Here is a 15084-nt window from a genome sequence, read left to right as displayed (position 1 = left end):
TACCTCCTCCGTTAAAAATGTTACACATTATTTCTGGTCTGAATTTGTCTTATTGCAAATTCTAGTTATTGGATCATGTGAGAACTTTTGGTTCTCGTTTGAAGAGCCCATCATTATATACTTTTTCCCCATGTAGATACTTGTACATTGTAATCAAGTCACCCATAAATTTTCTCTTTCTAAAGCTAAGCAGATTGAGCTCATATAGTCTATCACTATAAGGTAGGTTTTCTAACCCTTTAATCATTTTCATGGCTCTTCTCTGAAACCTCTCAAACTTATCAGTAGCTTTATGGAATTGTGGACAGAAGAACTAGACACAGTATTTCAGCAGTGGTCACAACAGAAGCAAATACTGTGGTGCAATAACCTCTCTACTCCTACTCAAGATTCCATTGTTTATACATCACAAGATTGAATTAGTTCTTTTTTCCAAAGCATCGTACTGGGAGCTCATTCTGTACCCGCAAAGATAATGGAGCAAATAATTAAGCAATCAATTTGCAAACACCTAGAAGATAATAAGGTGATAAATAACTGTCAGCATGGATTTCTCAAGAACAGATCCTGTCAAACCAATCTGATAGCTTTCTTTGACAGGGTAACAAGCCCTGTGGATGTGGGGGAAGTGGTAGATGTGGTATATCTTGACTTTAGTAAGACTTCTGATACTGTCTCACAAGATGTTCTCATAAACAAACTAAGGAAATACAACCTAGATGGAGCTACTATAAGCTGAGTGCATAACTGGTTGGAAAATCGTTCTCAGAGAGTAGTTATCAGTGGTTCACAGTCATGCTGGATGTGTATAATGAGTGGGGTCCCGCAGCGATTGGTTATGGGTCCAATTCTGTTTAATATCTTCATCAATGATTTGGGTAATGGCATAGAGAGTACAGTTATAAAGTCTGCGGACGATACCAAGCTGGGAAGGATTGCAAGTACTTCGGAGGATAGGATGAAAATTCAAAATGATTTGGAAAAACTGGTGAAATGGTCTGAAGTAAATAGGATGAAATTCAATAAGAACAAATGCAAAGTACTCCACGTAGGAAGGAACAGTCAGTTGCACACATACAAAATGGGAAATGACTGCCTAGGAAGAAGTACTCTTGAAAGGGATCTGTAGTTCATAGTGGATCACAAGCTAAATATGAGTCAACAGTATAATGCTTTTGAAAAAACAAAAACATCATTCTCGGATGTATTAACAGGAGTACTGTAAGCAAGACATGAGAAGTAATCTTTCTGCTCTACTCCTTGATCAACTGGAGTATTGTGTCCAGTTCTGGGTGCCACATTTCAGGAAAGATGTGAACAAATTGGAGAAAGTCCAGAGAAGCGCAACAAAAGTAATTAAAGGTCTAGGAAACATGACCTATGAGGGAAGATTGAACAAAAAATAGGTTTGTTTAGTCTGGAGAAGAGAAGACTGAGAGGGGATATGATAACAGTTTTCAAGTACATAAAAGGTTGTTTCAAGGGGGGAAATTGTTCTTCTTAACCTCTGAGGATAGGACAAGAAGCAATGGACTTAAATTGCAGCAAGGGCAGTTTAGGTTGGACATTAGGAAAAACTTCCTAAGTGTCAGAGTGATTAAGCACTGGAATTAATTGCCTAGGGAGTTTGTGGAATCTCCATCATTGGGGATTTTTAAGAGCAGGTTGGACAAACAAGAGTCAAGGATGCCCTAGAACATTTAGTCCTGCCTTGAGGGGTGGGGATCAGACTAGATGACCTCTCGAGGTCCGTTCCAGTTCTATGATTCTATGATTCTATGTTCAGCTGATTTCCCACTGTTACCCCCAAATCTTTTCCACAGTCACTGTCTCCTCAGATAGAGTCCCCCATCCTGTAAGTATGGCCAGCATTCTTTGCTCCTAGAAGTATGCATTTACATTTAGCCATATTGAAAAGCAAATTGTTGTTTGTGCACAGTTAACCAACAGATTCAGATCCCTCAGAATCAGTGACCTCTCCTCTTCATTCACCTGCAAATATTATCCAGGTCATTGAGGAACATTTTGTTTAGTGTAGGGCTAAGTACTGACCCCCGCACACACACTCAATGATGATTCCTAGTTTAAAGGTACATTTTGACATATAACCGTTAGCCCGGTTTTAATGCATTTAATGTGAGCTGTCTTAATTTTATGTTGTTCGATTTTTTTAAATAAAAATGTTGTGCAGTACGAACACAATGCTGTGTACAAGTCTCAGTGCGTCCCACAAACCGTCAAAGAAAGAATCTTGGTGGTTCCCCAACATGGCTGGGCCCTGTACCCACTCAACGGCATACCTTAGGAACCTCGAGGAAGAAACTTGAGCTAATCTGTGCAATGGGTCTTAGAATAAACACACCTTTACTTAACAACTTAAGAAAATGTTATATAATGGGCTGAGTTTAATTAAAATATCACAAGCAATAAAAATCAGCAAAGGTCGCTTCAATAAATCAATTGATACATACAGTTTACAGCAGTACATGAAACTTAACCAGCTTACATTTGCATTGGCACCAGTCCCACACTCCCCCCCCCATCCCAAATGTGCACTCCTCTCAACTTCAGAGTTCTAGACACTTGCCTGTGTGGGTGTGCTAGAAGATGTTGAAGCTGGGGACAACACTCTGCTGGTCCAATAAAGCCATCCAGCCCAGGCAACAAGGGGAAAACAGATGCTAACTTGGGATCATTACAAGCTACAGAAGCCCTCTGAAGGTGCGCATTGGTATAACCAGAGGTCATTAACCCTAGGACCTAGTTGGATGATAAGACCCCTTAGTCTCTTCTCAGACTTGGGAAATGCTTTACAGTCCCTTTGCTGCTTTACGGTCCTCTTCTCTTGCGAGCACTTTCCCAAACAGCAAAGCTGCCTTCATGGCAGGGCAACTTCAGTCAATTCTTGGCACAGCAACAGTCTTCTCTGGCTCCGATGAAGCCCAGGAATAGCTCCCATGGCTCTTTGATAGGTTAAAGTCCCAGTAGAGTCTCAATAGCAGCCTCTGGCTTAATAGCAGCAGCTCCTGGATGGGAAGGAGCACCACCAAAGAAATCTCATTGCCCCACCCCCAACCAGGATCTAGCCTCCTCACCAAGATGGAGCCCACCACATGTTCCCCTGCATCCCCTGGAAGCAGAGGTTTCTCTCTCTTTCCCAAAGCATCACGGGACTTGTGGTCTCCAAGGCTGGATTGCAGCATTCAGGATTTTCCCAACTGGAACAATCCCAAGTCACTTCAGAGTCCTCACTAGTAGAGGGTGCCTACAGCTAGGATACCCACCTGGGGTATGGGACAGCCCCTGTTCAAGTCTCCTTCCCCTTGACCAGGGCAAATAATTTGAGCAGTCATTTCCGACCTCTCAGTCCTTTTTTGATAAATATTTGTATATTCATTGGGTCAGAGAGTGTATGAGAAACTCTACCTAGAGTGGTGGTTGGGTTTCTCCCCTGGAAGGTGGCAGCTCCCAGACCCAGTTGTCCACCTCTGATGACTGTTTAATTATTTATGTAAATTGGAATTCCATTCAACAGGTGAGGCTGAGGGAACCCCACAACAGAATATCCCAGAGCTCAGTGGTTAAGGCACTCAACTGGGAGGTGGAAACCCCCTCTACAAATCCCTTCTCTTCACACACATGGGGAACTGAACTGTGTGTGGGGGTCTCCCATCTCTGACTTTAGTACTCTAGCCTCTAAGCTAAAAGGTATGGGGCAGCTGCTACTGCATCCAACTCCTCCTCCTTGTTTCTTGCCAGAAAACACTCCCCAAACCTACCTCCAGGAGACAGTTCCTGGCTGTACATCAGAAGCAGAGATAGGCATTTCACTTCAGCCTGGACCTAGGTACAGGGCTCCTGATGAGGGACAGGGCTTAGCACACATGCCTCAACTTAGCATCTGCTAGTTTAGTACAGGAACTCCGCACTTAACGTTGTAGTTATGTTCCTGAAAAATGCAACTTTAAGCAAAATGATGTTAAGCAAATCCAATTTCCCCATAGAATTAATGTAAATGGGGTGGTTAAGTTCCAGGGAAATTTTTTTCACCAGACAAAAGACACACACAGTATAAGTTTTAAACAAACAATTTAATACTGGTAGACAGTGATGATGATTGTGAAGCCTGGTTGAGGTGGAGGAGTCAGAGGGTGGGATATTTCCCAGGGAATGCCTTACTGCTAAATGAACATAAGAACATAAGAGCGGCTGTACCAGGTCAGAACAAAGGTCCATCTAGTTCAGTATCCTGTCTACCGACAGTGACCAATGCCAGGTGCCCCAGAGGAAGTGAACCTAACAGGCAACAATCAAGTGATCTCTCTCCTGCCATCCATCTCCATCCTCTGACAAACAGAGGCTAGGGACACCATTCCTTACCCATCCTGGCTAATAGCCATTTATGGGCTTAAACACCATGAATTTATCCAGTTCTCTTTTAAACGCTGTTATAGTTCTAGCCTTCACAACCTCCTCAGGTAAGGAGTCCCACAAGTTGACTGTGCGCTGCATGAAGAAGAACTTCCTTTTATTTGTTTTAAACCTGCTGCCCATTAATTTCATTTGGTGATCCCTAGTTCTTGTTTTATGGGAATAAGAAAAGAACTTTTACTTATCCACTTTCTCCACATCACTCATGATTTTATATACCTCTATCATATCCCCCCTTAGTCTCCTCTTTTCCAAGCTGAAGAGTCCTAGCCTCTTTAATCTCGACTCATATGGGACCCTCTCCAAACCCCTAATCATTTTAGTTGCCCTTTTCTGAACCTTTCAAGTGCCAGTATATCTTTTTTGAGATGAGGAGACCACATCTGTATACAGTATTCGAGATGTGGGCGTACCATGGATTTATATTAGGGCAATACTATCTTCTCAGTCTTATTCTCTATCCCCTTTTTAATAATTCCTAACATTCTGTTTGCTTTTTTTTTACTGCCTCTACACACTGCGTGGACTTCTTCAGAGAACTATCCATGATGACTCCAAGATCTTTTTCCTGACTCATTGTAGCTGAATTAGCCCCCATCATATTGACAGCAATTGACTGAGCCCTAAAGGATTAACTCTCACAACACTCTACAAGGTGCAGGAAAGGAGGGAGGGAAGACAGAGACACACACCCTTTGTGTGAGAGAAAAAATATGTATTTCCCCTTAAGTACACTGCCTTGTTAATTAAATCAGCTTGCTGAGACCTGAGACCTGCAGCTACTGCCTAGAAGCTCCCTCCCCTGCTCTATAGAGATGGGGTAAGTGGGGTGCAGGAGCAGGGGGGAGGGGAAGATACCCTGACATTAGCCCCACTCTTCCTGCATCCCCCGTACAGCAAGCAGGAGTCTCTGGGAACAGCTCTTAGGCAGAGGGCAGGAGCAGCACATGGCAGTGGAGGGAGGGAGAGCTGCTGCACAGGGAACTTAGGGAAGTGGAGAGCTGATAGGGGGAGCTGATAGGGGAGCTGTTGGTCCACCCTGGCTCCACCCACCCACCAGCTAGCTGCAACGGACTGGTGTTCCTTGCAAGCAGTGGACAAAACTGGTGGCTGCCAAACGATTTTCGGAGGAAGCATTGCACAGCTATAAAGGAGCATGTTCCCTAATTGATCAGCAACTTAACATCAAAACAATGTTAACCAGGCCGACTTTAAGTGAGGAGTTCCTGTAGCTAGTTTAGTCAGCTCCCCATCCAACCTCCTGGCTTTTGCAGATCCCATTCATTTGTGCCAGTCTCCCTCCCCTCATTGTGTAGGGAACTTGAACCCCTAACCCATGCTTTGTGAATGCTAATGATTTTCTATGGACCTAAAAATTAGGTGTTGTGAGAAAGAGACAGATACTTCACACTGGATGTACCTTTGATGAACAGTGAGTTCGTGGTGAAAAAAAGATGCTGTGGTTAATGGTTTTCCATGTTCCAGGATGAAAGAACAACAAATATGCTATAACCAGCAATGCAGATTTCCTCTTAGACTTCAGATATCCCATGTATGATACTATTATAAATGGCATTCTAGTCTAGAACTGAAATGTTTCTGAATTAGAATGTATTGAAAATTTGGAGAGAATGATTAATAACATGGTTTTTGAGATATCTGAAATTCCATTGAAAGCATTTTTTTAAATTAATTACAAAAGTTCTACAAAATGTACTTGCCTCTACCAAGGGTGAAAAAATAATACCAAAACATTTTCAAACTATTCTACCCAATGCATGTTTTTGTCTTTAACATTTGGGAAGAGAAATATTTGGGAAACTTAGAAAATTTCAATCAACTCTAATTGAAATATGGGAGATTTTTATATAAAAGGCAGAAATATATGAATTAGAACTCATCAAACTATGGGAAGAGGAAGCAATGTACTTTCATATTCTTTTCTTTTCTTTTCTAGAAGATTCACACATTTTTAGGCCAGAAGGGAATAGAATAAAATCCTCATTTATTTGTTCAAATTCAAAATTGTAATGAAAAAATGTCATTTAATACAAATTTCAGAAAAAGTTGACCAGCACTATATTTGATTAGAGAAATTTCTTTGTAATGCTGAACTATCTCTTGGTCTCTTTAGCAATATAGAATCTCTTGAGAGCTGGGATATTTCCCAGGGAATAATCTAGCTGGAGAAAAAAATATCTATTTTTGTGGATGAAATACCTTCATCCCTGTTTCCCTCATGGCATCTTTCACCTCCTTGTTCCTGAGGCTGTAGATAATGGGGTTCAAGATCAGAGTCACCACTGAGTAGAACAAAGAGAGTAACTTGTTCACATCTGGAGAGAAGCTGGACTTGGGGCGCACATACATGATAAGGGCCGTCCCGTAGAGCAACGTGACCACAATGAGGTGTGAGGAGCAGGTGGAGAAGGCTTTGCGCCTGCCTTCGATGGACGTAATTTTAAGGATGGTGGAAATGATACAGATGTAGGACACCAGGATCAGCATGAAAGGCATCATGAGGACAAAGGCAGCACCCACAGATATCTGGATCTCAATCCAGTAGGTGTGCCCGCACACCAGCTTCAGCACTGGCTGGATCTCACAGAAGAAGTGGTTGATCACATTGGACCCACAGAAAGGAAGTGTGAAGACGAAGGTTGTGTGCCCCACAGCCACCAGGGTGCCACAGATACACGAGCCACCTGTCAGCTGGATGCAAACCCTCTTATTCATGATGGTCATGTATTGCAGTGGTTTGCATATAGCACTGTAGCGGTCATACGCCATAGATGCAAGTAGGCAGCATTCAGTAACACCAAAGAATAGAAATAAATACATCTGTACTGCACAACCAGCAAGGGAAATGGCTTTATTCTCTGAGAGGAGGTTGGACAGTACCTTGGGCAGGGTGACTGAGGTGTAGCAGATCTCCAGGAAGGACAAGTTCCTGAGGAAGAAATACATGGGGGTGTGAAGGGATGGATCAACATTGATGATGATAATGATAAGGATGTTGCCCAGCACTGTGATGATGTAAATGCACAGAAATAACACAAAATAAATGGAACTCGTGTCTGGGCGATTAGAGAATCCCAGTATGACAAACTCAGTCACAGAGCTGTTTTTTTCTCATTTTCTTCCTCAGCATGTTTCATCTTGAGAATTAAAAAGAAAAAATGACATGTTAGTTTGATACTTTAAATCAAGACAAATTGGCATAATCTATCTATCTAGCTCTGCTCAGGCCCAATACAATTTTGGTCAGATTCTCCTGTCACAAATCTATAAATCCTGAGTAAGTTTACTAAAGTCAACGGCTCTCATTCTCCTCTCAGTTACACCATTTTTGTATTGGTGTATGGTCCTCACCTCAGTGGAAATTATCTCTTTCATACCATCATCAGAAAGAGGGTAACTGAGAACAATGAATTTATAATTGGATAAAACACTGGTGTGATCAGAATCAGTTTCAATCGATTTGCACTGATGGAACAGACATCAAAATCTGCCTTCTAGTTTCTTGGAGCCTTATGCTAAAATAAAGAAACATAAAATTAATATACTACCATTTGTATTATTCTTGGCTGGTGTGTGGTACAATCATTGAAGTTAGACTGATATAGATAATCTGAGAATATAGACTCACTTATCATAATTTCACTGCATGGCAATTCCAACTAACTACATGGAAAACACATGTGGGGAGCTATGTTATGCACTGTGCTGCAGAGATGGCCTGATTCTCCTTTCTTTTCCACAAGACCGACAACAGTCCATTGACTTCATTGCACATAATCCTCATCTCATTTACTCTGTCTGCTCTTTCTTCATGCCTCCACCTCTGTTTGTGTTACCCTGGATTTGAGAGGTGTGTATACTCCAGAATCTGATCAAGCTAACTGCAACCATATTATGGGCATTCAGCTAGCATGAATTACTGAAATAGAACACCACATAGTTAAGAGTTAATTTAAAAACAGGCTTTTAGAGGAAGGTCAAAACTTGCTACAGTTACTGCTAATCAGAATGGGAGGAGGGGATAGAAAAGTAAATAGATTGAAAGAAGATAAGTAGATGGAAAGCCTTGAGTCTAGGTGCCTCTGATATTAGAAGTTTATTGAAAGTTAGGAAAAGTGATGATCCAGTAATGGTCATTATGACGTATGCGTTTTGTAGAAGTTAGTTATAAAAAGTCTAGATAATAGTGTACTTTGGAGCAGTCCTCCGGAGCTATCCTAGTGGCCACAGTTTGCCATTCCTGGCCAATGGGAGCTGTGGAAAGCAGTGACCAGCATGTCCCTGTGGCCCGCGCCACTTCCTGCAGCTCCCATTGGCTGGGAATGGTGAACCGTGGCCACTGGGAGCTGCGATCAGCCATGCCTGAGGACGGTCAATGTAAATAAATTGTCTTGCAGCCTGATAGCAGATTACCCTGAAGGGCTGTGTGTGGCCCACGGGCCACAGGTTGCCCACCACTGCCCTATATTCTAGTCCCAAATTTGGCTTTGGGACATTCCAAGCATGGGGCTGTATCCTTCAGCATTTTGACTAATAGCCACCGATGGACCTATCCTCCATGAACTTAACTAATTCTTTTTTTAACCCAGATATACTTTTGACCTTCACAACATTCCATGACAATGAGTTCCACAGGTTGACTGTCCATTGTGTGAAGAATTTCCTTTTGTTTGTTTTAAACCCACTGCCTATTAATTTCATTAGGTGGCCCCTGGTTCTTGTGTTATGCGAAGGGGTAAATATTGCTTCCCTTTTCGCTTAATGCACACCATTCATGATTGTGTAGACCTCTATCATTGCCCCCTCACTTGTGTTTTTTTAAGCTGAGCTTACTTACACTAGGATATACCAGGAGCAGCTTCACTGGAGCCAAGTGAGTAGCACCAATGTTGTGCTACAGTAAGGAAGATCAGAACACATGTCTGTGCCTATGTAAAACATCTAGATGATGCTAGTAAATGATTATTGTCATCCTGAATTTGAACATCACAAAGGAATAAGTATAATTGAGTGCAGTTTTTATTTTATTTTATGTTATTTATAAAATCATATGAGGTCTGTTCCCCGCTGAAGTTGAGATGGGTGCCTAACACCCATAGGCTCCACTGAAAGTCCAATTCTAAGCCACACACCTCCTAGGTATGGTGTTCTGTCCCATCTAGTGGCACCGAGACCACTTAGAGGGTGAGAGCGAAAATTAATGTTTGCTCTAGAGCCCTAGCTAAAAGCCATTTGGCTTTTAGGTCCTGCAATAGAGGCTCATGTACTAGAGACTCATGCACTGAGCTTCAGAGGTCCCAGGTTCAATCCTGCCTGCTGACAACTGGTGTCTATCAGCCTTATGCAAGCATGATTTTTTTATAGAATAAATATGCTGACAGTCTCTGAAATCTCTTTCCCAAATTACAATTATTTAGAGCATGATTCTCCTCTCTCTAACATGGAAGTAAATCTTGAATAACCACAGAAATCCCAGTTTATCCTTGTATAAATTATGTCATTTTTCATATCTTCTTCAGCATATTTCATCTTAAGAATTAAAAAGAAAGGCTATACTGTTAAAAAACAGAAGGAATGCTATGGTGACTAAACAGCTATACCATCTTCTCATGTGCACAGTCATTTCATTGAAATCAATGTAGTTTCATTGGTGTAAACTCAGGAAAATGAGATCAGAGTTGAGCAATCCATTTGCCTTTTTCATATTATTAACTACATTTGCTCAAAAAACAAAATTTATATCCCAAGGGAAATGTACAACTTCAAAATTTCATTTGATTATAAATTAGGATGAACCAACAGGTTTTTTTCAAAAAATTAACTATTCCAAAAATAGTTTGTTGGAACCTTATCAACACATGGAATGTTTCATTTAAAAAAGGTAGCAAAATATCATTTTGGAATGTTCAAATAGTATCTTTCAATGGTATCATTTTGACTAGAATAGAATAGCCAAAACTTTCTGATAACATCCTATCAACATTTAGACCTAAGCAATATATTCCCATGTAAAATGTTTTGATTTAATCCAATCAGCATTTTCTAATGGCAAATTGTTCTGCTGGAATATTTACCACCCGTTCTGCTGTTAGCACCAGTGGACTCGCTTGTGACTTTAGAGACAGTGCGATATAATTATGAGGGCTTTAAACTTTAAAACAGAGTACATTTCCATTTAAGAAATAATAGGAATTTAAATGCCTCATCTAGAGTCAGCTCTTTTAGAATAATCTGGAGGAAATTAACATATTTCTAGTCAAGTCAAAAAATGTCTCACCTACTCTGTAGCCTTCTCTGTGATTATCAAAGGATTCAGTCACAGATGGAACTGTACTATTTAACAGCTTCTTTAGAAGACCCAGGGATGTGGTGTTGCTATACCTCTGAGGAAGCCATAACATAACTGTTAAATGAATAATCTTCCTCCCATTGAAATCAATGCCAAACATCTAATGATTTCAAAAGGATAGAGTATGGCATTGAATTTCTGTGTCTTTGGACAGATATCCAGCTGTCACTTACGCTCCTAAATGCCATGGACACTTCCAAATTTCACCCCTCATAACTAAGCAAGGACCTCAGGATTTGGCCCAAATGCAGGCTGCCTTTAGCAAAATACTATTGAGTTCATACAATTTCCACCCAAGGACAAGGGCAGAATGGTTGTGACACATCATAGTTACGGGACTGAGCTTATAATGGTTTCAATAAATGACGCCTCCACCGGGGCAAAGGGAGGATTCCTAAAACACAATGAATAGTTCCCTCATTGACAGAAGCCCCATTATTTTCAATGTGAATAAGATTACCTTACCTTACCCTAATTAATAGGGGATGTCAGGGTTCCCCCCTCCACTCTGAACTCTGGGGTACAGATGTGGGGACCTGCTTGAAAGACCCCCTAAACTTGTATTCTACCAGTTTAGGTTAAAACTTCCCCAAGGCACAAATTCCTTTCCTTGTCCTTACATGGTATTGCTGCCACCACCAAGTGATTTCCACACAAATTCAGGGAAGGGTCACTTGGAATCCCCATCACCCCAAAATATCCTCTTAAACCCCTTCACCCCCTTTCCTGGGGAGGCTTGAGAATAATATACCAACTAATTGTCTTAACAATGTGAACATAGACCAGACCTTTGTCTTCAGGACACTAAAAATCAGTCAGGTTCTTAAAAGAACTTTATTTATAAAGAAAAAAATAAAAGAATCACACCTGCAAAATCAGGATGGAAAGTAACTTTACAGGATAATAAGAAGATTTAAAGCACAGAGGATTCCCCTCTGGGCTCAGCTTCATAGTTACAAAAACAGGAATAAAACTACCTCTGTGGCATAGGAAAATTCACAAGCCAAAACAAAAGATAATCTAATGCATTTCCTTGCCCTACTCACAGTTTCTGTGGTTTTAGTTGGATTATTCCAGGTATATTTTTAGGAGATATTATACCTGCTTGGCTTCTCCCTCCATCCAGAGAGGGAACAACAAAAGAGAACAACAAAAAACAAATTCTTCCCCACAGATTTGAAAGTATCTTCTTTCCTCATTGGTCCTTCTGGTCAGATGCCAACTAGGTTATTTGAACTGCTTAACACCTTACAGGTAAGGCAATTCAGTACAGCTGCCAAGGAGGGATTTTATGATACTACATAAAGGTTACTACCCTTCCCCCCTATCCATGATGGGGGTGACATTTTCTGTATAATCTAAATGATTTGCCATCTTAATTGTCATGTGTGAAAGTGATTTAGGCACCCAGGGTCATGGTTTTTAAAGGTATTTAAGTACCTAACTCCCAGTGACTTGACTGAGAGTTAGGCACCTGAATACCTTTGAAAGTCTGTCTGTTACTGAAAGCCAATGGTACCATGAAAATATTACCCTAACACACATATCCTCCTTGTGAGGAAGAGTAAGGGATAGACTCACAAAGAGACTTAGGTGCATATTAGGTGCCTACATCCCAAATTTATCTACCACAGGTGTTCACAAACCCCTCACTCATCACTGAGTAACCCTGCAGACATGTGAACTTACTCAGCAGCTCAGTTTTTGGTTTCAAAGTTCCCTAGGTGTCTATCAGTCTGGCTCTGGAAATGAGCATGTGAGTGTCTTTCCATGTCTGGATTAATTTATTCCAAGGGCAGAAGGGACTGTTGTGATTGCCTAGTCTGACCTTTAGAGCACAGGCCATAGAACTTCCCCAAAATAATTCCTAGAGAAGATCTTGTAGAAAAACACCTAATCTTGATTTTATAATAGTCATTTATGCAGAATACCTCACAAACCTTGCTTAATTATTCCAACATTAATTGCTCTATTAAAAATGTATGCCTTACTTTCGGTCTGAAGTTGTCTAGATTTAACTTTAAGACATTCCATCATGTTATATCTTTTTCTTCTAAATTGAAGGGCCCATTATTAAATATTTGTTCCCCATGTGGATACTTATACACTGTGATCAAGTCATCCCTTCATTTTCTCTTTCTAAAGCTAAATAGATTGAACTCCTTTAGTCTATCACTGTAAGGCATGTTTTCTAATCCTTTAATCCTTTTCAGAGCTCTTCTATGAAACCTCTCAAATTTATTAATAACCTTCTGGGATTGTGGGCAGAAGAACTAGTCCCAGTATTTCAGCAGTGGTTACCCCAGTAGCAAATACAATGGTGAAATAACCTCTCTACTCCTATTCCAGATTCCCTTTTTTATGCATCACAGGATCACATTAGCTCTTTTGGCTACAGCGTTGCCCTGGGAACTCATGTTCAGCTGATTTTCTACTTTGACCACCACAACTTTTTCTTTGTCACTGTTTCCCAGAATAGAGTCCCCCATCCTGTAAGTATGGCCAACATTCTTTGTTTCCAGAAATATATATTTACATTTAGCTAGATTGAAAAGCAAATTGTTTGCTTATGCACAGTTAACCAAGAGATTTGGCTCTTTTAGAATCAATGACTTATCCTATTCATTATTTTCCACTCCCCTGTTTTTTGTGTCATCTGCAAATATTATCAGTAATGATTTTATGGTTTTTTTTCCTGGTCATTGATAAAAATGTTGACTAGTATGGAACCCTGCTACACACATTCTCACTCAGTGATGATTCCCTCCCTCAGTGATGATTCCCAGTTACATTTTGAGATCTAACAATTGGCCAGATTTTAATGCATTTAGTGTCAGCCATCTTAATTGTTTATCTTTCTACTTTTTTTTAATAAAAATGTTGTGTACTATCAATACTATGTTGTGCATAAGGTCCAGTGTGACCCACTAACTGAGAAAGACAGGCATAGCTTCACCAACGTGGCCTGTGGGTCCCGATCCAGTAGGCATCTTCTTGTATGCCTAGCTCCACACAAAACAGCCAAGGAGGAGGACGTCCCTCTTAACTTTTAGTGCAGTCGTTAGGATACCCAGTTGCCATAGGGCTCAGCCGCTGTTCTAGTCCTCCTCTACCTCACAAGTGTGGTGGAAATAGAGAGCCTGAAACATGGGGCCTGGCATGAGGCCTAAGTCTGACCTGAAGTCAGGCCCTGCTGATATAAAGCTAAGTTAGCGAGAGTCAGACTATGAGCAAAAGTCAGGCCCATTACAAAACAGATGACTCATTGAAGGTTCACTGTCCGGTACATGAACTTGGCACAGGTATTGCTAACATCACTAAAACACAAACATATTCCAGCAGGCCAGCACAAGAACATCCCAGCCTAGAACACGATAAAATGGTTTGACTGAAGTGATGAATAGGGGTGTGTCGTCTGAAACATCAGGAGAAAGGTACAATAGGAGGTAACAAACGTCATGAAACATGTAATGTGGCACATAAATTGTTTATCCCAGATTGCTTGTCTCAGTCTATACGTGTTGGGATGCCTCACCTTAACTCTTAGTCTGGCCTAGGTGGGAGTGGGAAGTCCTGCTGCTCATTGAGCTTTTCCATTGTAACGAGCACATGTGTGTTACTGTAACTGTAACCATTGAGCTGGGGAACTAGCACCAGGCCAAGTTTATTGTTAACGAAGCCGAGTGCCTTCACCACTGAACTGAGTCGGTGGACTTCTTCGGCAATTTGATCACCGTCTACTGTACTGGCTAACAACCAACAACAAGTAGAAAGGATTTGAACATGTATCTCCTGCCTCTTGGGGCAGTACCCTAAACACTGGGCTATGGGATGTTCCAACAGAGGTTCCCCTCAATCTCTCCTGTTACAGCTGTTTCTTTTTTTAATTAAAAGCTTGCATATTAACTGGGCCAGAGAACATGTGAAAATGACTCTTGGGTGTGATGGTTGGTGTACACCCCTGGAAGGTGGCAGCCCCAGGACCCAGCTGCCCTGCTCTGACGACTCTTTAATTATCTAAGTAAAGCAGAGCTTCATTCATTAGGAAAGGCGGTGGGAATCCCCCAGCAGAATATCCAACAGCTCAACGGTTAAGGCACTCACTCGTAAAGTGGGAAACCTCCTTTACAAATACCTTATCCTCATCAGACAGAGGGGGAACTCCAGCTAAAAGTTATGAGGAGGCTGCTGCAGCACCAACTCCTCCTACATTGTTTCATGCAAGAAACCTCTCAGGAACCTACCTCCAGGAGACAGTTCCTGCTGTAGACCCCAACCAAATA

At 41.2% G+C, this 15084-nt stretch overlaps 1 protein-coding gene across 1 annotated transcript; it reads right to left on the bottom strand.

The window, feature by feature from the left end:
- Positions 1-6630: 6630 nt before the first annotated feature.
- On the bottom strand, positions 6631-13290 carry LOC120379878 (olfactory receptor 10C1-like). The gene is made up of 2 exons (XM_039497393.1): positions 13172-13290; positions 6631-7552 (listed from the first exon to the last, which is right to left on the bottom strand). The coding sequence occupies exons 1-2, from the start codon at positions 13288-13290 to the stop codon at positions 6631-6633; spliced, it is 1041 nt and encodes a 346-aa protein (XP_039353327.1).
- Between the last annotated feature and the right edge of the window lie 1794 nt (positions 13291-15084).

The sequence above is a fragment of the Mauremys reevesii genome, linkage group 13 (genome assembly GCF_016161935.1).
Source record: "Mauremys reevesii isolate NIE-2019 linkage group 13, ASM1616193v1, whole genome shotgun sequence".
NCBI classification, from domain to species: Eukaryota; Metazoa; Chordata; order Testudines; family Geoemydidae; genus Mauremys; species Mauremys reevesii.
This window is presented reverse-complemented; position numbering and strand designations above follow the sequence as displayed.

Bases quoted from the DNA above. Each gene is read 5' to 3' on its own strand.
- LOC120379878 (XM_039497393.1), bottom strand. From the start codon at position 13,290: ATGGGGGACTCTATTCTGGGAAACAGTGACAAAGAAAAAGTTGTGGTG. The intron at 7,553-13,171 runs GTGATGCATAAA...AGAAAAAAACAG, and splicing joins AAAAGAGCTAATGTGATCCT to CTCTGTGACTGAGTTTGTCA.